Below are 24685 nucleotides of genomic sequence, written 5' to 3'. Positions count from 1 at the left end.
TTTACAAAAGGTACATTACATACATATTTTTTTCAAAATATATTCAAGAATAGTTGAGCTGTATTTGTTACTAAAGCCAGGGCATTATTTCTTTAGCAACAAATTAAACCAGTGCAATTGACATAAATTGTTAAGTAATCCAGGATTAACCCATTAAAACTGCAGAAGCACTTTAGGCTCCTGCACTAATCCTAGAAAGTGGAATTTCAATGAGTGCCTGTGCTGCACAGAACTAAAACTGAAATGACCCGATGCCATGCTGAATGGTATCACTTCATACTTAGTTTAAGCATTTGAGAGTAGAAATCATGAGTTCCTCTATTAGAGTTCCATTCACTTACAGAACATTCAGATGCAATCAGTATTATGCCTATAATCCACAATTTAAAGAATCCTTTCCATTTTAAAGTTCCAGATGAATTTTAAATTAGAAAATAAGCACTAAGGAAACTTTTTCAACTTATGAAAACTTCATATTGGAAACTTTCCTGTAAAGTTTCCCCCCACCCACTGTAAAATAAATACTTTGTATCCCAAATTTAATTTTATTAAGACACACTTTAATAACGCTATAAAGAAATATTTTACAGCCATAGAGATCAATAACTTTCCATGCGGAAATAAAAAATTCATTGCTCAATAATATTATTGAAGCAAATGAAGAAAGATTATTCTCTTGTCAATTTGAAATGTTAATTTTTTTCAGTGCAAAACCAGTTATAAAATATTTAAACTCAATATTTAAAAATAAAACGTGGTCCAATTTAGCAATGTTCAAGTTCTAAATTTCATAAAACAAATCATTACATATATTTTATAGTAAAGTACAGAGATTAAAGAAGTACTTGAGTACTTAAGATATAAATTTCTAATGAATCATACATACCAAGTCAGCAACAACCAAGCAGATAACATTCCCAATTTGAATATTAGAATTTTAAAGACGATATTACTGTACCAAAGCCTTTTTTTTCCCAGCTAAAAAGCGATACAAACTAATGGTCAACATTCTGTTTTCCTTGCAGTTGCGTGCTCTAGAATGATTTCACCTCAAGTACCTGTGATTTCATTCCTGTATTCAAAATTTGATCCAATTTTTATGTTTCAGGAACACTTAGCTGATTTAACCATCTATAATGTAAAGAGTCCTGTACAGAGTACAACAGTGGAATTTTCAAGCCAAGTGTAGGCTGACCTAAACTGGTTTACATCCCCTGCAAGTCACTCATGTATTATTCCTAGCAAACACACGGTCCCCTCTGAGGGTTAGGTGTTGAAGCTGGTACTGTAGCACTTCTGTGTCAGCTGGCTCCTTGATGTTCATTTTATCTAGATTGAGGTAGTCCAGAGATTTGGAGTGAGCCCTCTTACCTTTAAGCAGACAGAGAGGCAGAGGCCCATGGAGGGCCTTATAAGGTTCATAAGGTAAAGATTTAGTGCACTTGTCTCCTGAGCTGGGCATCCGCCTTCGCCTCCTGCCATTGACAGCTGGAATCTCGTACGGCTGGTAGTACCTACTTCTGGTTTTATACAAACGAGAGGAACGAGCAAGTCCTGCATCCAGCTGCTTGGCGCGCAAGGAAGGCACGGCTTCCCCCTTACTCTCTTCACCTCCGGTGCACTTCTGGGCTAACTTCAGGAGCTCCTCACCAGTGGCGAAGCCAACCAAATAGTTAGAGTCCATGTGGAGGATCTGGTAGCCTGACACAGTCCGGCGCATTGGCGAGCACGGAGTGCTGGAACAGCGGGGCTTCTCCACCTCTGCCTTTCCCGGGGAGCTCACCTCGGCCGCGGGCAAGGGCAGGGTGGTCAGGGTACTTCTGGACTCTCCATTAACATCTACTTCCATTTTAGGCACCAGTCTGCACACTCCTAAAAGCAGACAGACTCAGATTAGAAGAGTGTAACGCTCAGAACCTCGGGCCAAGCTGGGTGGTTTGAGAAGGCTCAGGGAGCATGAAGTTAACACCGGCCTGAAAAACAGCCAATGTACATCTGACAGATTTTTATCTATGTCTATTAAATGTTCCACAGCAAGCATGAAATAACTACTACTTCTCTGCCTTCAAGAACTCAAAGGCAGGTTAAATTAAAGTCTGAAGGACTACTGAAAGGTTCGTGTGGAGAAGCGTTAACAGAAAACAACAGCAATACTTCTCTAAATGCAGCGCTCCATTCAATCACACAAAGTTTATTCCTTGATGCGATTATTCAGCAAATCAAATACAGAGCTCAACATAACGAAGCAAATAAAAATAATCATACACAATTTCACAAGAATCCACACAATATTTCCAACATAAAAATTAACTTTAAAATTAACCCTTCAACTGTGTTTAAGGGGCATACCATAAAAGATAAAAGCTGATCAATTTCTCCAAAGAATCCAATTTAGACCTAAAAAAATTTTTAAGGTATGGAGGAGTCTTAAGGGAAGGTTCCCACAAACCTTGTAAATGTTCCTTATTCCATATCTCCAATCAATTATTTAAAGAAAACCATTTTGTAGTTTAAAAGTTAATCCTAAATCCAGTAAATCAGGCCAATTTTAATATTAAACATATATAAAAATCAAATGTTATTTGACTATTTAATCCTAAAATATACCACAGATTTGACAGTTATTTTATTCTGTAACACCTAAGACAGTGCACTTTTGAATAGTTTGGTAAATGGCAGAACAATTCACAATGAATACTAGTATTATTTATTCATCACAATGATCACATTACATAACTTGGAAAACCCTAGCAACCAGAAGTACCACAAACAATGGCCAGGTTCCTAGAAACTTGTAGATAAATCGAATTTTGGAAAATAAAATCCAAGGGAAACTGAGTGACAATGTCACTTCTGATAAACTTTACTTCTACTTGATCTTCAATTAGAAGTAGGTGGCACAGTTTTAAATGTCTCAGATCACTAATAAAAACGATGTCAACTAATAACATGTCAAAAAATAATGTGATTTTAAGATTAAATATTTATTGAATTAGGCTATTATATTAAATAACTCTCACGAATCCCTTTGTAAAACAAATAACCTTTTCCTAATTGAATCATTTTCTAAAATTTGGGTATTCATTCAAAATCTAAGCAATCAGAAAGCTAAAAAAAAACGTCCCAACCTTATTCCTTCATTTGCATGCTGTATTTTCTTTTCCCTCATTAGAAAATAAATAAACCAAGACTATGAAGAAGTTACCAGATGCCATCCTGTCCTCACTATGGTTCACACATCTCTAGTACAACTGAAAACTAATATCAAGAATGATTCCTGAGATAAAGTAAATGTCAAAGGGATCCATATAGTTTTGCTTATTACTTACTTTTTACTCTAAATCTTAGACTATTTCCAATTTTAATTTAACCAAAATACCTTAGTCCCTCAACACTTCTAGATTTAAATTAATTGGCTTTACTCTGTTTTATTAATGTAAAAATAAATTTATATTTAATTGCATAATTTATTTCTCTGTTGAGAGGATGGGAATAGGAGGTGACTACCATGCATACTTTGATATGCATGCAAAAACCTGAAGATTTCTCATCTAATAAACTTTAGAGGGCCATATGAAACCTCATCAGATTTTATGCTGAACAAACAAATGTTTACTCTAAGCCAAATGACAAATTAATCCTTCCTTTCCCACTAATTCTGCAGTCCAGAAAGAGCACAAGAGGACAGATCCAAGGCCTCCAACATACCTAACCTGACAGGCAGCTACAGGCGGGAAGTGTTTCTCTGATACTTCATTCTGAAAGAGAAGGAGAGGAGGGTCAGTGAAACCTAAATAATCAGGGCTGTGGCGGAGATGGAGACCACCCAAGGAGAGTTACCCAGGTGGTGACACTCAAGCAATCAGTCCACATTAAGTGACACACCGGTCTAGGTTTCTTCCAAATCTGGCAGTCCATGACAGTCCATGGATTTCCACCAGTCACCTTACTGCATTCCCTGGTATATTATAAACTTCCTAAAATTCATGAATTCACACTTCACCCATTCTGAATTGGGTGATAATTCAAAAAGAGGCTAAGCTGGAAGTCATCTTATTTGCCCCTTAGTATAAAAATTGCTAAGCAAGCTAACAGTGTGCAAAGTCACAGTAAAGAAGAGTGGGCACAGGCTTCTCTGGTCAACGCAATCATCAAAAGTTTGCTCCCTCACTAAGTCAATCCTGCTCCATCAAGGCAGACCAAGAGGAATACTTAGAATCTCTAGGGGTTGAGGATAATGAATGGCAGGATACAAAAGTTTGAGAGAAAAAGCCAGAAATTATACACCGGCTTAAAAATAAGTACCTGGAAAATTAGAAAAGTGAAGAAAGTGAGTGAGACAATGTATAAAGGTCAAGATTTGACGTAACAAGAAAAAGACACTTCTGTTAGATGAGTAACTATGACTGGTTAAGTTTCCAGCAGCCAAAACACCATAAAAAATATCACCTGGCTTGGGCAAAACTATCCAACAGGATCTTCAGACATCTAACCTGATAGACAATGATTTAACCTAGATTGTTCAGCAGAAAATGTAGTTTAAGAACTCTGGAAATTTCAACCAAGCAGCCTACCATACTTTAAGAAAACTTACCATATGTAAGAAACCTACTACACTTTACTAACATAAACAACACACTCCCTGTAGAAAACACTACTTAACCAGAAAGTTAAAGAAATAAGCACTTCTAATATCCTCTAACAAAAATTTTTAACCTAGGAACTAAGGATCAATACTCTATGTAACACTTCTGAATGAGAGTCCTGCTGTACTGGAACATGAAAAAGCTCATTTTAGATATTACATACATAATAGCTGCTGCCTGCTGAACCTCTGATGAGTAATTCTAAGGGCTGGAAAACTGCAGTTTTTAGTTATAAAACCTCAGGACTCCTGCTCCCAACAATTGCATATTCTCAAAACTAACAGCTCTTTGAGGTGCTTTCGTGGTCTCTGTAGCATACTGTCCTATATACAAGAATATCTTCAGATCTTGACACTCATGTAAGAATATGAATGGTGCAACCAGGACTCAGCAAATTGCATAGATTTTTTAAAATGATCCTTTTTACTTATATTTTGCCTCTCTAAAGAACATCTACTGTGTGGCACTAAGAAAGCTATGTGGAGGCTAGCTGATTGGCAAGTAAGTATTTCATTTTTAGCTGGGGAGAGTGTTGACTAAGCAGCATAACCTTCCATTCCTCAATGTGACCGAAAACAAAACTTTTTATGCTATTAAATTGCCGAAAATTTCCTGAGTATATTTAAATATTGGAGCAAGATCCTGAGAGCAGTTACACAATCAACGTTTACTTATCTTTTTAATGGGCAGAAGTAGTGTAGGTACTGTCCCATCAGAAGAGGGGGAAGTACCCTCTAAAAAAATAGGGGTGACGTGAAAGACAATAAAGACTGAAAGGTCTCAAAGTCAGCATATATGAATGTCCAATAATTTTCACTGCAAAATTTCTTATTAAAGGCATTCATCAGGGAACTCGGCTACCGTGACTACATCGGATGTAGCCTGTGTTAGCAGTATATTCTTTCTCTATTTTTTTTTTTTAAGTAACTATTTTTAATTTTTTAAATTTATTTATTTATTTATTTATGGCTGTGTTGGGTCTTCGTTTCTGTGCGAGGGCTTTCTCTAGTTGTGGCGAGCGGGGGCCACTCTTCATCGCGGTGCGCGGGCCTCTCACTATCGCGGCCTCTCTTGTTGTGGAGCACAGGCTCCAGACGCGCAGGCTCAGTAATTGTGGCTCACGGGCCCAGTTGCTCCGCGGCATGTGGGATCTTCCCAGACCAGGGCTCGAACCCGTGTTCCCTGCATTGGCAGGCAGATTCTCAACCACTGCGCCACCAGGGAAGCCCAGCAGTATATTCTTTGTATTTTACCATGAAAACTCTGCTTATGGGTTTGTTATTTTTAACAATATTCATGACTAAGCATTTTGTTTTATATTCTAAAATAAAACTTGTATCAAAAAAACATACTGCCAAGATAAACAATTACAAAGCACTCTCTGTAAATATTGCAGATATATGTGCAACAGGCACCACGCCCACTGCATCCTTAAGAATAAATGTGAACCGAGAAATCAGGCCCACTGCTAACTTCTGCACCGCAGAACACTACAAATTGGAGACCAGCAACAGAGACCCTTACTGTTTCCATTAATGCCTTTCATATGCAGTTTAGAGCAAAAATAAAAACTGGAAACAGAAAATATGATACCAGAAGCAGCAATATTCTGTGGAATAGAGTCTAGAACAGAAAATGCAACAAGCATAAAAAAGTCAACTTGTAGTTGAACACTGCTTTTATAACTGAGTTTCATAAACAAGTACCAGAAACAACTGTAATTTTTTTAAATGACACCTAAGGGTCTTCAATATCAAAGTCCCTCACAATCCAATCAGCAACAGTGGCACTCAAGTATATTTATACAGCATAGGGAAGACCTGGCAATGTTCACAGGCACCACTCTGTTTCTTTGAAATATATGAGGACTCCAAACTAGACAACGCTAAACAAGGAAACACTTTAATATTTACCAGGAAAATGTACACAGTGTACATTTTAAAAACACTGGGTACAGCATGCAATTGTGAAGTTTAGCTGAAACTAAAGCAAAAAGTCCAAACCACAACACACATGTAGGGGAACCTGATGCATCAAGACCAGCACATTCAAAAGACCGTGACCGTGTGGAATCTACTCAGCTCTGAACACCCTCCAAGAGGCCAAACTTCCTATACATTGGGCACCAGGAGCAACATTTTGAAAATATAACCTAGATGCCTCAGCTCCTTAGACCAGCTCTGAAAATAGCTGATAAGTTTCACAACTACTATACAAAGAATTCTTTTGAGAAGTACTGCATTCTGGAAGTATTTTTTTTTTTTTTAATCAGGCTTATCAAAAAAAGTCACCCTCTGTAATCAAAAAACTGCTCCAGTATGCTTGAACTGTTTTTAGCAACACATAGCAACAAAATTTAAGATAAAACAGATGTAACATAACTGTCTAAATATACAGAAGAAAGATATCATGTGAACAAAATCCTTTTCAAGAGGTACCTGAAATGAACCATTCAGAACAGAGTCATTGCTTGGGAAATGGAGTCCTTCCTAAGCATGACCATTATCAGTCCAGTGATATCTAGAACCATCTAGTTTTAGTGCCAGAGTCATCTAGGAGTTCATTTTCCCAGAACCTCCGATTACAGAGAAGAGGACATGTAAGCTGTGAAGGCAAGGGCCTACCCAGAGCCAGGTGTGCAGTTCCAGGTCTCCTGGCTTCAAGTCCAGTTCTCCTTCAATGTCATCATGCTGTGCCTCTAGCACATGGTTCCCAAAGCTATCTACACACTGACACATCCAAGGAGCTTCAATAAATACTGATGTCTGTGCTCTATCCCAGATCTGTGACTTAAATCATCTGTGGTATAGCCTGGGCTCTGATATTTTTAAAAGATACCGCAGGTGATTCTAATATGCAGACATGTTTGGGAACTTGTCTTATAGACATAGAACTTAACAGATAGAAGAATTTCACTCCTGTAAGTTCCTGCCTTCTTTTCCTTAATCAGTAATTATAGTCACATTAGTGAATATCGTTTTTGGCTGCTTCCAACTGCTAACAACCTATCCCTAAGGCCTTCTAATTTACTGTTTCTAATCCACTGCTGTGCTTAAAAAACATCTGCTAATCAAACTTGTTAAAACTGGATATAAAATATAAATAAATTAATGCACTGAATGAGAATTGGGCTTCTTCATCTGCACATACTTTGGTATAGTTATAGTTATTTTAGCTTCTTAGAAGCCTCTGTCAGGTACAGCCACTTTGGATCACAGTTGGGCAATTTCTTATAAAGTTAAATAAATGTTTATTAAACAACCCACCCACCTCACCTGTAGGTATTTACCTAAGAAAACTGAAAATATATGTTCACACAAAGACCTGAACATGAATGTTTATGACAGTTTCATTCATAACCACAAAAAAAACTGGAAACAATCCAAACATCCACCAACAGCGTAACGGACAAAGAGACTGTGGTGCACGTATAAAATGGAATACCACTCAGCAACGAAAAGGAACAAACCAGGATTACACTAAGTGAAAGAAGCAGACAGAAAATGTTATATACTCTGTGATTCCATTTATATGACATTCTGGAAAAGGTAAAACTGCTGGCACAGAAATCAATCGATGGCTGCCAAGGGCTGAGGCTGGGAGGAGAGGGCATACTACAAAGGGGCACAAGGGAATTTTGGGGGGGGGGAATGAAAATATTCTACACATTGACACTACACAAATGGATACATTTGTCAAAAGTCATCAAACTGTACACCTTAAAAGGGTGAATTTTACTGCATATAAATTATACTTCAATAAACCTGACTTTAAAAATAAGCCTGTCACACCAAGTTTTTGATGGTCCTCCAAATTTTAAAACTCTAAAATCCTTCTGTGGACTTCCTTGGCAGTCCAGTGGTTAAGACTCCATGCTTCCAACGCAGGGGGCACGGGTTCAATCCCTGGTCAGGGAACTACGATCCCACATACCGTGCAGTGTGGCCAAAAAAAAAAATCCTTCTGATACTGTTTAATCCCAGAATCCAAAGGAATCTTAACGGTTGTCCGGTCTATGTTTGAACACCTTCAATGACAGGTAACTCACCACCTCTCAAGTTGGTTCATTTCCCCTTTTGCAGCTCTGCTAGAATGTCTTTTAATGTACATATATAAGTACATCTATAACTATGCATACATACATATGTACACATATATGTATACTGTATGGAAAGAGAGATACATACACACACATTTCTGTAGCTTCTACTCATTGTTCCTTGTTTTGTGCTTTATTTCAATTGAATGAGTTAATGACCCAGCCACATCATTTCTTATTCAATATCCTCTAAAAGTACTTTGTACCTATAGTTCTCAAACTTCTTGCTCTTTTCCTCAAAACTGAAAACTTTAGTTATGCTTCCATTTTTCAATGTCTTAAATTACATTTCATAAATTTGACAGGTTATATCTATTAAATGAAACAACAGTGTTTGTTTTTCCCCCATCATTCTCTTGAATCATTCTACTGCTGACTGCTAATTTGGAGACCACTTACTATGAAACTGCTTTTTCAAAACATTATAAGCACTCTACGTGATTCCAAGACAGGACCTACAAAGATATTGAGCAAGTAGAATAACATACCAAAGCATGAACTCACACTAATATAATTTTTTAAATGCTAAAAAGGTCATTATTAAATTTTTTCCCCTTCAAAGACTTGGAGCCACATGGACAACTGTGTCAGCCCAGGTACAACAGACACACTGAAAAAAGACAACTAAAGAAAGACAACAACAGCATTGCCTATTTTTAACAGTTTAAATTCATGGTGTGATAAAAGGAACGTCACACTTGCAGTAAACTGAGAAACGACTAAGTGAAAATGATATTCCTTTCAGTTTCTTGTTTGCCATTCTTTATGTATAATACACAACCAAACCTTCTACAAATTACTTCAACAATCTTTGGAGATTAACAGTTTTACTAAAATTTCCCTGAAATTAGAGCAACTACCTCTTTACTATATTTCAAAATATTATTCCATAAGACCTCCTTTATCTTACAAGAATAAAAAAAGGAAAATCTACTCAAAAGGTCAAACATTTCAATTATAATAACGTTAGCATTTTGTAATAATAATTTCAGTTCTCACTATTAAAAATTTCATAATTACACTATATATATTTATAATAATATACTGACATTTCATATTCATCTGGTTTATATAGTACTTAAAACACATTATAGTATTATGTTCATACAACTGGTTAACAAACAGAAAAAGCAAAATATAACTCACCAGCCTAAATCCCAGAAGATGTCACTGTACAATTTCCAATGAGTCCCAAGGGAACACAGGCATAATAATTTTTCTGCTCTACTCCAGATACTAAACATGAAATATAAAAATAAACCTTTAATTTAACAAGTAATACAACTTATAAAGCAGTTATATCAATTCTAACTGCAAAGCATGATGAAGCAGGAGATACTAACACCAGGTAAAGGTTACATAGGATACAATATTAATTAATTAAAGTAATTTTGAGTTTGTTCAGCTAAATGCAACCTCAAACATTTTATCATGCTTGTTTCTCTGTGTTCTGTTGCTTAAACTCTACCTGGAGCCTAATAGTAGCTACTGGGGCTAAATGAAGAGCCAAGAAAACTTAGGGGTTTAAATGTTGGTTCCACCATCCAAATCCTATTCATGTGTTCAACAGATTTGCAGTATCCTATGGAAAATATAATGCTGAGACTGGGGTCAAAAGAAAACGTCCTAGACCTTACCTTGCTAAGAACTCTGCCTCTTGATCTGGCACAAGTAGGAATTTTTAAAATGAGGACAATTCCATCCTTCCTCCCTCATAAAGTTGTTATGTGGATCAAATGAGAAGTAGGTGAACGTGTTTTGCATGCTGCAAACCCCTTTACGAATGTGTGATATTATTATGCAATTAATTTTTAATGTCTACTCTTTTTAGCCATAAAATAGCAACAGTCCTCCCTAAGACTGCTCTGAGGCAAATGATTGAAAGGCTCATGGAAAAACATTTTTTTAAAAGAGAACAACTCAAAAACACTTCTTTATAGTTATTACATTGCTTATGGTTTCTAACATCTCTTCTGTGCCTTTCACCTCTTACTTGGGGAGAAATGTATAAGAAAATCTATCTTTATCTCGTACCTCCCTAATTAACTGGGTTAATTTCTTGAGACCAAGAAAACTCAAAGTTTCTGCCACCTGTAAAGGTTTCTTTGGTTGGTGGGTTTTCTGTTGTGCTTAACTTGTTGGGGGCAGATGGTGGCTCAAATGAGTTGAATAGATTCATTTTACCTATGTAAGTGCACAAAGCCTGAAGTGGCAACAGTTCAACTCACTCCCAAAAAGATTTGTTACTTCATTATTTTTCTAACCAGCACATAAGAGTTTTATCCAAAGGAAATGGATTATTACTGAATTAATAAAGGTATGTGCTTCCTCCGCTTGGGACCCTGGAAGGAGTTAACACACCCAGAACTATCATTCCAAGAAACCAACATGATTATTGACCTTTGAAACTTCTTTAGATTTAGTTTAGACACCTTCCCTTTCATTTTTTGTCACAAACTATTTTCAAATTGGGTAACCAAGAAACCTAGATAATTAAGTCTGTTCCACCAAGGAAGCCTCTGGTTTTAACATAAAATGAATTACAGTGTAACAAAAATTGTTACCTAACAATAATTTTTTAATATAATTACCCCCAAAGAATCTCCCCAATCCTAATGTTATAAAGTTCAAATTGATTTCTTATTCAAGTAAATGGATTTTTAATGGGGAAGGGAAATTTTTAAAACCATTTTAAAAATTTTTAGCACCTTCTACAAGCCAAAAGCTATATGCAATTTATATCAGTTAATCTTAACAACTATATAGTCCCATCAGGAAAATATTACCCCCGTTTTAAAGTATTTAATCAAGTAATACTATTTGAAAGTCAGAGCAAAAATCCAAACCCCAATTTGTCTGGTTCCAAAGCCCACTGACATCACTTTATACACACAGGGCTCTGTTTAGTGATAAGCCCAGGTGTGTAGCTTTTTACACAATAATCATGTTCCTGAAAAATGTATATTAATTTCTGTGAGTGGGATCCTATTTTAAATGTGTGGAGGGTTATTTTATTTAAAAGCTCTATTGCCTCATTTGTGAAACGGTTGGAGGACGGCAGTTTTAATTACTAACTCTAGGGTTATTTCCAGCGTGAAAAATGTTGGAATTCTAAAGCACATACAGGAGAGTCTTATACAAAACCATTCTAAATCATAGACCCTTTCTCCTCAGACCTTATAAGATTTTTTTAAATCAAAAATTCTAAGGCAGGAAAAAATGTATCAGCCAATATTTGCTGGTTATATGGTTGGATGCCAGATATAGAAAGATATCTCCACTTGATTTTTCAGGGCTACATCTATCACAAGTGAGATAGATTTCATTCAGACTTTTAGAAATCTAGACTGAAAACCCAGAAACAGGAACATTAGAAAATATAAAAAAATGTTTGATTTTAAATAAAGAATAGTTTTATAAAGCAGTGTAAAATCTCAAACTTTCATATAATTTGCACCATGTTTCTGGTGATATGTTCTTCTTTTCAAGCTTTTAAATGCATTGGAAAAATATATTTTCCAATATTTTTTCAATACTAAAAGGAAAATCAACCTAAAACTTCATTCTGGATTTGAAAGCAGAGGAGCTTTAAAGTAATTATCCAACTCTTGCACTAGAGCTGATGTGGAAGTCTAGGAAATGGTCGTAATTTCACAGTAAACAAAGTGTAGTAACTAATTATCCCTATTATGCCAGTGCCAAGCCAAAAACAGAAATACAAACAAGAGTCCAAGGGAGCAACACAGGGCGAAACCAAGGTGTAGGAACTTGGTTCCATTTTTTACTCATTTCTGACTCGGCTTACTGTTTGGTGTGTAATTGCACGTTATCCATGCACAGGTGCTAAGAGGATGGTGATGATAAAGATGGTGAAAAAGAGAAAAAATTTTAAAATAAAAAGAACGAGGTCAGAAACTAGTATAAGAATATAGCTTCTTTAAGAGACTTCCTATAAAAGAACCTAGTAAAAATTATAATAAGGATTTTATTCTCATCTCCCATTAGAAAGAACTAAAAGACTGTAATTCAAAAGTCCCCAAAATATATACCCTCCAAATAACACTTTTAGGATACTTTAAAATCTGTAAACCTCTAGCACTTGCAATTGATTTTGGCCAATGTTTTGAACATGAAGCTTTGGCAAAGTATCAATGGATCTTCTCTCAAAAACAGCCAAAGGGAAAAGAGCTCATGTGAAATTCTTACAAGATGGACTAAATACTGCATAAAAAACAAAAGGAAGTAAAACTAACACAACAATGTAAAGCAACTATACTCCAATAAAAATTAATTAAAAACAAAAAGCAAAAAAAACAAAGGGAAGTAAACAGAGCAAAGGCTAGAGTACATAACGCTTCCAGCTATAAGCAGCTGAAACAAGCAGAAAGTCCTGTGACATAATCCTGTAAGCAATGAAAATAGGAAAAATTAAGCCTGGCCAAGAGCTACCCATAGGCCTCTGGACAGGGAAGCCATGGGTGACTAAGCAAAAGACACCCAACATCTGACTGCAAATGAAGCTTCTACAAACAGAAAAGTCTGCAAACATTAACTAGCAAGTGTGTCAAATTTTCTCAGGCAAGGTGATAGATACCATCACAGGAAAATAAAGAAGAATGTCCTTCAAAAGTCGGGTGACCATATGCCTCAGTTTATAGCCAGTGCCCTGGCATAATTATTTACAGCACCCCCTTTATCTCTCAAACCTGTCCCAGTTTGCTAATTGTATTATCATCCTACTCAAAAGTAATATATAACAATGGAAAGGCAATGAATTAAAAAAAAGGGAAGAAAGACCCTTCTGCTTGCATAGTGGCTTTCTTTACAGTTCCAAGTAGTATTTCTTTGGGTGTATCCACTCAGCCATTCAATTATTCATTTACTCATTCAGCAATATTTCTTGGGTCTTACTGTGTCCCAGCATTGTACAGGTACTGGTGCAAATATAAAAAGTGAAGCCTGAGACCAGACAAGAGGGGAAGACAAACAGACATGGAAATACATAAATCTAACACATATAACAGTAAACTTGAATGGCACTGGGAACCTAAAGGGAGTGATTTTCCCCAAAATATAGAAGCTCCATATGGAAATTTTCAAGCCCACACAAAATCCCTACACAGAAAAAAAGCCACAAATCTCTGGCTTCATCATAGATCCATTAACAACATAGCAATATGAAAAAAATTAACAAAATATCACTTCCAAAAATCATAAGGTTATAAATATGAAGGCGAGCATATAGCCCTCAAGAATTTTGGTAAATAAATCTCACAAATCATTAAAGGTTATATTACGAAAAGCAAGATAAACTTCAGGCAAAGAAAATTGGTAGAGAAGTTACAGGTTCTAATTCTAGTTCCCAAAACAGGAAGGAAAAAAAAAAAAATGGAAGCAGGTAGTTTCCTCAGAGTGGCTATTTGAGGAGAGACACATAGTGAAAAAGGACTTGGCAAAAAATAGCAATTTTTAAAAGTTCCATTCAGACTAATGAAAATATTTTGCTACCAATGGTCTCAGAGATTACTCTAATAATAAAAAAAAGAGGACTAAAACATCTCTCAAGTAAGAGAACACGGAGCAGAAATAAAATGGTTTAACTGCCAAAGTACAACATTCACAATGAAAGTAAAATGCTTAGCTATACTTATGTGCTCGTATTAAAGGTTACTTTACAATTATCTTACTTTTCCACTTGCAACTCATAAAAACTAAATCATCAATAATTTTCAAGAAGAGTTAAGTAGGGTGTGACTTTTCTGAAACCATTCTTGACCTTACAAACAAATCATTAACCACACCAACCTGGAAAGACAACCCATAATTGGTTCAGAAGAAAAATTGTGTTTCTCTTTCTAATATCAGTTCTTTTAATAGCAAATTCCTTAAAGGGCAGCATTCATTTTCTTTCTATTTCTACTAGTAGAAATTAAAGAAATTACCAATGGCTTATCATTATGTGAAATCATCCTTCTACTTTTAGAAAAAAATTCAGTTTCACTACAAATATGACTGACAGTAACTGGAACTGCAGGTCTACATGCAGTCTTTACAAGAAATTTGCCCCTTAGGAAACATAACTGAAATAGGACAGGTGTACACAGTGGAATCGGCTAACGTTCCAGATGAAAGCTTAAAACCAAGAACTTATTTTGATACGCTGGTGACGAAATCAGAGCTCTCTCTAGAGGAAACGAGCTGATTTTCCCCCAGAGGATATAAATCAGCAAAAAAAAAAAAAAATTAATCCTGTATATAAGGTTTTATTACTCCCACCACCCTAAATACTTTTAAGGGTTAATGTGCCCACTAGCTCTCCAAAGTATACAAAATTATACAGAGAAAGTAAACAAAATCACTGACCATTATGTAAGGTCAGTAAATACCCTCTGTCTTATACCCTGGAAGAGATACTACTAAACAGTCTCATTTACAATTAAATAACCTAAAATGTTGGCAGAAGCATATTTTAAACACCAGTTCTTATCAAATCAAGAGGTCTCCGGGCTCATTAATCCTTGTATTTCATGCTGGTCATTTTATTAAGTTTATAATACATACACAGTTACATAATAAAAACAGAGAAATCTGTGAAACATTCATTAAGTATAATTGTGTAAGCATAAATCATGGTCTTGAATTAAGAAAGTACCAAAAGCTTCACAATAATAACCAATACTGTATTTTGAAATGACTGGGAAAACAAACTTTGGGAAGAGGTCATTTCTATCTCCTTAGTGTCTAATCTGCTCTACAGGGTTAAAAAAAATAAATAAAGCAACTTACAACTGAACTGTAGTGTGGCTTATCTGAGAAAAACAATGTAAAATGAAGAGTCTATAGAAACGTCGGAAATGTTGTGCAAGAACTGTTCTTTCGGCTAGGAGTAGCGAGCACGCTATAAAATGCTACTGCCTCCATTCTTCCTCTTTCCTCGAATGATTAAAAAGTTCCCAGTCCAAGTGTTAACCTGTGCGCCACAGCCATACACATACACACTCAGCATCTTGGCTCGACACAAATCAGTAACCAACCCGAGTGCAAACTGGCGTGACTGGAGAAGCGGAGACACCCTAAGGATGTGGAACATTTACAAGGAGAAAGGGACGGGGCCATCATTCCCTTCGTGTTCCCATCTCCTTTCTGGCAGAGATTTGCAGATTCCACCACTAGAGTTTGGCAGCTTCACAATGGGGCCGCCTTCTCAAGGTCTGACTGCCGCCCGCCCGGAAACCCCTTTCCTCCGCTTCCCACCTGGCCCAAAGTTCATCCGCGACAGGTGGGGCGAGGGCGGCGATGCCCAAGGACATCTGCCGCTTTCGCTTCTGGCCAGCACCCGGCCCCAATCCACACGCGCGCCCACGGCCACGGCCGGTCTGCCCGCCCCCGCCAAATCAGCAGACGCGCAGCGGGCGCTGGCTGCGGGTTCCCGGACGGCCTCGCCCCCCAGACTGCTGCGCGGACGAGGAGGGCAGGCGAGATAAGGCTGCCAGGGATTGCCCCGAGGTGCTATCTGGCCCGGGCAGTCGCACCCGGCGCGCGGCCCGGGCAGACAGCCAGAGGCGCAGCAGGCCCGGGAAGGACCTACTTCTCAATGGGGCCCCCAGGCCCGCTGCCCCGCGATGCGGCCACGGCGGCGGAGGAGCCAGCGTGCGCGCCAACGCGCGCCGACTTCCGCACCGCCGCACCGCGGGAGACGCGCGATGGGTCGTCGAGTCCCGCACCACCCCGGCGAGCGCACGCCGCGCGCACACGGGGGCGCACGCCCCTGCACCCTCACTCACACGCGCTGCACACTCACGGCGTCTCCAACCCCACCCTGGGCCAAGAAACTGCGGGCTCCCGGCACCCCGCCAGGGCCCCACCCAGTCCACCAGACCCTATCCCCCTGCTCGGGCGCCGGGGAACCAGACCGCCGCGGCCAAGGGCCGCTGAGGCCGCCCGCCGTCCATCCCGGAGGCCCGCCCGGTCAGGGTTCCCCAGCACCGCGCGGGCACCGCGCGCCCGACCCCGAGACGAGGCAGGGAGGAAGGGGCGGCGCCACGACTGGAGCTGGCACCGAGGATCGATGACTGAGGCAACCCCCCTAACCCACGCACCCACCCACCCATCATCATCATCACCACCACCTTTTCTGCAGCACAAAAGGTTGCAGAAGGAACCGCCGTCCCCGTGCAACCTACCAGTGGCCCACAGCTCCGCCGCCTCCGCCGTGCTTGGGACCGCGGAGACTGAGACAAGGGATCGGGAGGCGCAGGGCTGCGGCGTCGAGATCCGGGCTGAGGCCGCCAGCCGAGCCAGCCGGGTACCCTCTCCGCTCCCACCGCGCTCGGCGCCAGCTACGGCCCGGCGTAGTCCCCGCCTCCTTCTCCTCCTCCGCCGCCGCCGCACGCCTTCCCGCCCTCCTCCCTCTGGCTGCAGAGGCGCAGCCCGTCAGCGCTGAGCCCGCCTCCTGCGCCCAGCTCACACACCCTGAGGAAGGGCGGACCCGAAAGAGAAAGGCGCTCGGGAACTGGAAGAAGGGGGCTGGGGCGAGGGGGGTGGAGCTGCCGGCTGCGGTGGTTGAGGGGGAGGAGGAGTCGTAACCCCCGCTGCCCAGTCCAAACCCGCGCACAACAATTCAAGTGCTCCCACTCGCAGGCCTGGCAACACTCAAGTTGCCCTACTTATGTGTTGTGGCGATGTTTGTCGCTGGTGAGTCTCCGCTTTAAGGACGCAGCACTGAGCTGAAGTAGAGAAGACTAGAAGCCCATGAAATTACAAATTATAGGGTCAATCTTAGAAAAATGCTAAATATCTAGTGAATGTGGGGAGGAGGGTAAAATTAAGATTCTGATTTGATTAGCCCCTTTTTGAATCCTCAAGCTTGATCTTTTCCATTCTTGTAAGAAATTCTTTCCTTTGATCATTCTTTCCTATTCTCGATTCATGTACATCTATCTCCTCTGCCAAACCGGTTATCAAACTCAGAGATAAGAATAATTACGGACATTTATTTAGCCCTCACTGTGTGCCAGGCCTTTTTACATGCATTTTCTAATTTACACTCCTCAACAATTCTTAAGAGAGTGACCAATTATGATTCGCGTTTTAAAGATGCAGAAAATTTAATTTCCTCGAGGTCACACACACGGAGTTAGTGGCTGAGGTGGGTTTGAACCCAGGCAGTGGAACCCCAGAATTGTTTATAAATGATGATAATTTGTGTTCCAGTCTCAATCCAAGAGAGTTTGTTGTTCTTTCTTCTTGTTTTTTTTTTTAAGAAAATACTTTATCTGAACATAAAAGGCATAATCTTGGTGTAAATTAATACAAATGTAAACAAATATTGATTCACACTTGTTCCAAAATCTATATATGCCCCTGAAACTATAAAGACAAATCTGAACACCCTTATTTCAACAGTGATGTCTGGAGGCTCCTCAGCTAGAAGACATTTTATACTACTTTATGTGCCCTAAAATATGTATGGGAAGATTATAGAACAATTTTAGGAAAACAAATTATTTCTAACAGATATGTGTAACTTCTCAAATATAGAACCTGGCACGACGTAGTATGTGTTAAATGAATAAATGAATGGACTTTTTTTTCATCAGCACTTTAGGAGAACACTGAAAGTTATTTCAGACTATAATCTGTTTGACACAGTAGTATATTGTTCTGATGATCACTTCTCATAAAACCACCTCCAAAACATAGTATATTTTATATTCAGAAACTTACTTTCATTCTGTTCTGTCTGAAATCTTGTAACCTTTTCAGAAGAATGCCTTGTACTTGCCCTTTGCTCTGAAAGGTTGTCAATGTTCTTTGGCCAAAAGCAGTAAAGTTCTGATTTGCCTTTAAATTTATGAGGCTCAAGGCTAGCTCTCTTGAGGGGACATTGTGTCCAAATTGCCTCCCTCCCTGGGTGGTGCTTTGTTTTCCCATCCTAGCCCTGACTCATCACCCAATCAAAACTTCAGTCAGTTCTTGAGTGTCACAAACACCCAATAAACCAATTCACCAGGTAGTTAATGGCTGATAATAGCTTTATGTGTGGCCCCTCCTGATGTGTCTATGCCACCTAAAGACTCTGACTGGGTACTGTCTTAATTCAGATCAGTTGTGGCTTGCAAGGACGTGGCTGAAGAGGGGAATCGGGGTGGGGGTAATGCAGAAGCCCAGAACAGAGCTTTTCCATGTTCTGTGAAGATCTTTCAATCTATAAAGAAAAATGGCATGCTTATAAAGAATTAGGCGCAAGTGTACCATAGATAGACCTTGTGACCTGAAAGGCCTTCTGAACCTGGGGAGTCAAGACACTCCATCTCAAATGCCCCTTTTGTAAGTTACATCTTTGCCTCAAGCCTCCTTCCCAGAAAAATCACTTTAAAATGATGGTTGTCTGGAATTCCCTACCGGTCCAGTGGTCAGGACTCCGCGGATTCGATCCCTAGTCGGGGAACTAAGATCCCACAAGGCACAGGGCGCAGCCAAAAAAAAAAAAAAAGAAAAAGATGGTTGTCTGGGAAAGATTATACATTGGTTTAAAGAGCATCGCCTAGCAAATAGTCAGTTTGAGAGAACAGGATAGGTAGATTTGATAACAACATAGTGGGTATAAAACAGAAACTACAAAGCCAGGTGTGCAAGAAATGCCACATCACCACTTTTCTTTAAATCCACTTGTTTCAGGCAGGGGCTAACAGGGAAAATAGAGATCATTTCAAATATTTACAAAGACAATTGATGCAAGGAATTGATAACACAGGCCACGGAAGAACTCAGAAGCTAAGCAGGGGTTGACGAGGTAATCCAGAAATTAGCAAGTGCAGCTCCTAACTGGAGAAACAAAGAGAAGAGGCAGGGTTACTGGAGCCCAGAGGTCACCCTGATGGAAGCTGTAGCCACAGAAGGAGAGACAGCTACTGCCAAGGAAGCCTTGGTTATGTAAATGCTCTGTATCCTGGTTGTGCTATTGAACTATAGCATAGTATTGAATATAGTGTTCCATATTGAACTATAGTTGTATAGTATAGAATACTATATCGTATTCTACTGTAAATTACCAATGGGGAAATCTGGGTAAAGGGTATATGGATCTCTCTGTATTACTTCCTATAACAGCATGTGAACATACAATAACATGTTCTTAAAAACTGAAGGAGTTTAAAAGCAACACATCTGTATATTTAGAACATATCTCTAGAAGCATAGCCAGGAAGAGAAAAATATTAGTTGCCCCTAGGGATGAAAAGTTGATGGCTGGGGAACAGAGGTAAGAGGTCAACCTTTTACTATATATTCCTTTGTATATTTTGAATTTTCAACCATGCAAAATTAATGCCTAGTCAAAAAATAAAATTTTAAATATCAGTTTTTAAATTCCTCAACCAATCAAACCTTGATGCTTTCCAGTTGTTAACAGTCTTGATTACACTATTACTTTCTATTCAGAAATTATATAAAGTGGCTTTTTTACCATTCTAATCATTAACCTACTACAGTATTGCAATTTCTTGTTATTCCTGAACACGTAGCCAAAATCCTTATCTTTTTTAATTATGAAGATTCACTTCTGTATACTCAATCTTTTCCAGAATAAAAAGAGTTTATGGAAAAATCTTTTTTCCTATTTGTTACTATTGCTGTGAACTATTTGCACATTTATGGGTCAATTGACCCATACCTACCTTGTCATCGAATTACTTTACAAGATACGATGTGATAAAATCAAGATAGCCTGGACTTTGAAATCATGCAGTCCAGAATTTCTAGCCATGTGACCTTGTTCAAATGATTTAACCTACCGAACCATATTTGCTTCCTCATCTAGAAAACAAACATAATAATACCCATTTTTCCAGATTGCTTTGAGTATTAATATCACCTACATACAGTACCTAAGACATGGTAGTGACTCAGAGCTAAAATTATTGAAAGCAAAAAGCTTAGATGCAAAAAACAGAGGTCCACCAAAGTAAGGGTGGGAATATTTTATGGACACATATCTCAGAAAACAAGGGCAGAAAACAAAGTACAGCCAACCTTGTGGAAACTTAAAAGTTAGCAGGACCTTAGAAGTCTTTTCTCTCTATCAGAGGCTTCATGGTCTGTGTCTCTGTTATATTCAGCTTCTCCTCCAAGAACAATATTGGGGAATAGAAGCTCCTACAGCAAGGAAGTACCGGGTGCTATGGAAGTCTGTGGAAGGGGCACCTAATCTCACCTTGATGAAGCCACTTTTTAAGTAACACCGTGATGATATTCATCTTATAGAGAGAGGACATCTTTAGAATATTTGAGACATGAGGTAATGTCACATTTTTCTGTTATAATGTGGCAGATACATATTGTTTTCTGTAGAGCCTCATGCTTCTATTTATAGTCATTGCTGGCTCTTTCATAGAAATTTTTTCACTGGTACCTATAAACATATGGTTTCCTTGAGCACAATATTTAAAACCACAGTTCTCTGACATCTCCAGCAAGTCCATATCCACCTTTCTTGTTCTGCTTGCCTTGAAAGTATTTATGGCATAACCCATTCATTTAATTGATCTTCTTTAGCATCTGTTTCCACCTCTAAAATGTAAGCTCTATGAAGGTAGATATATTTATTCCTTTTATTTACTGCTATATTTCCTAGCACCTTAAATGTTCCTGGCACATATTAAGCACCTGGTAAATATTTGTTGAGTGGAAAAAAAGAATTCCTCCATTTCTCATTCACCATAAAGAGACCTCCTCATTGTTGTTTAGATATTTATATCTTAGTCTTTCAGAAATCTTATAATGTATTATGTTAATTCTAGATTTAATTCTAAAATTTCCTTTCAGAGATGTTCCTCTGAAGTCTTCAACATTTTTTCATTTAATTTGTTTGTTAACTCAGGCTATCCAATGAAAAACCACTTCTACATCTTTGGACTACCAATTATACTTTTTTCCAATTTAATGACTGTGCAGTTATTAGGTCTTTGAGGCTCAACTCCAAACCCAGGCTTCTTCACTCTGCTCTGCAATGCCTGGCCTCTGCAGACATTTCTGCTTTGCCTGGTGAGCTCTGCCAGGACTTTCTGATGAAGTTCTCTTGATATTGTTCCAGATCAAATATGTCATTGAAAATATATGATTGAAGATGATTTCATTTTCTGGATTATACTCTTTGGAGGAAGGGGATGGAAACTAGGGCAAAACAAATCCCTGTAGGGGCTGGCAATAGAGTTTTACTAAAAGGAGAGGGGTGCACATTGAAGGTAAAGAAAAAGAAGGCAGGAGAGCAAGACAGACATGGTAAATGGATGTCGCCCAGGGTGTTGGTGGTGTATATGCCTAGTTACCTAGCAAAATGGTTCCCTCTGCAGGCAAATACTTTGTGATTATATGATGCTAAACATGGATGATAATTGTATCACAGTTTTATTGGGGATCATTCAAGAATGCACAGCACACAGACTCATCCCTCAACTTCACTCCTCCATCCCTATTCTAATATACATCACCGGAATGATGACATTCAGGACCATAATTCATCAGCACATGTCTTTCTCCTGATGTATTGTGTTTCATACCATCTCTTTGAAAGCGACACAGAATTCCTAGTGAGCAAAAACCCATAAATAATATTACAATTAAAAATAAAAGATTACTTACAAGGTAAAAAAAAAAAAAGACAGACATGGTGTGTGCCCTTAAATGGCCCTTTGTGAGGGGCTGAATTTGTCTTTTTTTCTTCTCTTGGACTAGGGAAACAGACATATTTGGGATATAATATTAAAAGGTTTTTAAAATATTATTTCTGTTGTAATTAATTTTCTTTAATTACTCCCAATTCTTCAGGGAAAACTGTTTCACCCATACAGCCTTGACTGCTGGTGCTCTGGGGGAATTAGACTATACAGTAATAAAACAAGGTGTGGGATTTTCACATCACAGCAACATGTAGTCCAGCCCAGTACCCTAGCATGGAGCAGGGAGCTCTAGACGGCAGTGGCCAAAAGTGAAACTGGGAGCGGTGAAGAGGATGTAGTGTGGAGGAGTGGTTGCCAAATTGAGGCCCCAGGGGTGGATGTAAATTGAACCTTCTCCTTTGCAAATCTCATAAAGAGACAGCAGAGCCTATAAAATGGGAGATTTCCACATAGATCACACTGGGTAGACACAAAATACCCCTACTCACAACATGAAAATCACCATTGTGACTTCCCTGGTGGTCCAGTGGTTAAGACTTGGCCCTTCCACTGCAGGGGGCTCGGGTTCAGTCCCTGGTCGGAGGAAGTAAGAGCCTGCATGTGGCACGGCACGGCCAAAAAAAAAAATCACCCTTAATAAAAGCAACCTGATTCCCACATTTGCATCCCCCCTTCTTATCTTTGGTGCTTTCTTTCATTACAAGTAAACTGCCAATGTCAGAGAATTGTCAGATGTGTAGCCACCTAACCAAATAAGACAACAAATCAATCTGAGCCCATTTTAACAGGTTAATTCCTATTAAATCGGTAGGGTAACACTGGTAATATGTTGATCTACATGAGCATCCACCTTAATTGAGGATGGCACCGACAGAGCAGTTCCATAAGACATTAAGCTGGTGTACATCAAATCAAACTTATGAATATATAAGTGATATTTCCTTGATATTTCTGTATTTTCATATTACTTCAATAGGCACATGTGTTAGATGTGTTTCTGAAATGCTGAAGGTAAAGAATACATTTTTAAGATGCACCTTTTACCATAAGTTTGCAGTTGCCATTTAGAAGTTTCCACAATAACACATAACTCTTAACATTCACTACCCAAAGTATTCCGCCCTGGTTGATAACTGGCAAGTGTTAAGTTCTTAGGTCAAGCTATAATTTAGTCAAAAGGACAGTCAAATCACAGAACTTTCATATACCCATTTCAATAATAGTACAAACATTAATGTTGTTAATGTGTGCCACACAGGTGATTACCATTTCTTAGACTTCTTTTAACTCTAAGAGATTTTTATATTGAAGTAATCATTCTACCTCAGTATTCAGCAGAATTCATGAATAGAAAACTCCCAGAGACAGAACTGTATAGATCTCAATGTTCACTAATCTCAGTGTCACTCTATTATTTATGAAAGAGATTGTCTTATTCCAAGACTGGACTCTCCTCTGTTGTACATGACAAAGGCTTTGAAATGTTGTTGCGAGGTATGTAGTTTTGAAGGATAAACGGGTGCTCTAAAAGTATTGTGCAGTTTCTTTTCTCTCAGACTATGCTACTGTTTGTGATTTTCCAACTATCAAGATCAACTCACCCACTTCCTGGAAAAATTCACTACCCAAAGTCATACAAGATGAATTTGGAGTAGAAAGTCCACTTAATCACTTCTGAAGGGAAATATTTCTTCCTGGTAGAGAAAACCAATTTGACATTAGAAGCCTACTTATTTAGGACTTGGGTGAGAACTGCACATACCATCATAGGTTTGGGCAGATTATCAAGGTCCCCTTGTTGGCCCATTTGAACCTCTGTCCTGGGGAACCCTGAAGACAAGAGCCGTAAATTGTTCCCAAGCCTAGATTCCATTTCTTCAAGCTACACTTTCTGTTCTTTGAACATCTAACTACTTACTTGAAAAAGACCCCTGGCTGTCTTACAGAGAGATCCTCCCTGTATTAACCTCTTTTACATCTGACAGTTTCTGGTCTTTTAAGGAAGTGGTACATACACCCCCATCAATTTAGTGAGTTTAATCAACGTATTATCATGTTAAGTACCATTAGCAAACGGTTGGATGACTGTGACTTCCTTATAAGGTGCTGTGATTTTTGTACTATCACTTTATTGATTATTTTTGAAACTTAAACCCATTACTAGTGACTCATCAGCTAGAAACCATAAATCTGCACTTTGGTTCCTATGCTCCTCAGTAGCATAGCCATCTCAGAGACACTACATTTTTAACCATAGCATA

At 38.7% G+C, this 24685-nt stretch overlaps 1 protein-coding gene across 3 annotated transcripts; it reads right to left on the bottom strand.

The window, feature by feature from the left end:
* Positions 1–761: 761 nt before the first annotated feature.
* On the bottom strand, positions 762–17139 carry MACIR (macrophage immunometabolism regulator). Of its 3 annotated transcripts, XM_061188031.1 has the most exons (4): positions 16929–17139; positions 9892–9981; positions 3709–3758; positions 762–1872 (listed from the first exon to the last, which is right to left on the bottom strand). In XM_061188031.1, exon 4 carries the CDS (start codon positions 1847–1849, stop codon positions 1226–1228), a length of 624 nt encoding a protein of 207 aa, XP_061044014.1. In that variant the 5' UTR covers positions 1850–1872; positions 3709–3758; positions 9892–9981; positions 16929–17139; the 3' UTR covers positions 762–1225. The 3 variants fall into 3 exon arrangements, with proteins under 3 accessions (XP_061044014.1, XP_061044015.1, XP_061044016.1); XM_061188032.1 differs by lacking the exon at positions 3709–3758; XM_061188033.1 differs by lacking the exons at positions 3709–3758; positions 9892–9981.
* Between the last annotated feature and the right edge of the window lie 7546 nt (positions 17140–24685).

The sequence above is a fragment of the Eubalaena glacialis genome, chromosome 4, assembly GCF_028564815.1.
Source record: "Eubalaena glacialis isolate mEubGla1 chromosome 4, mEubGla1.1.hap2.+ XY, whole genome shotgun sequence".
Classification (NCBI taxonomy): domain Eukaryota; kingdom Metazoa; phylum Chordata; class Mammalia; order Artiodactyla; family Balaenidae; genus Eubalaena; species Eubalaena glacialis.
This window is presented reverse-complemented; position numbering and strand designations above follow the sequence as displayed.

Coding starts and splice junctions, on each gene's coding strand:
- MACIR (XM_061188031.1), bottom strand. CDS start 1,849: ATGGAAGTAGATGTTAATGGAGAGTCCAGAAGTACCCTGACCACCCTG.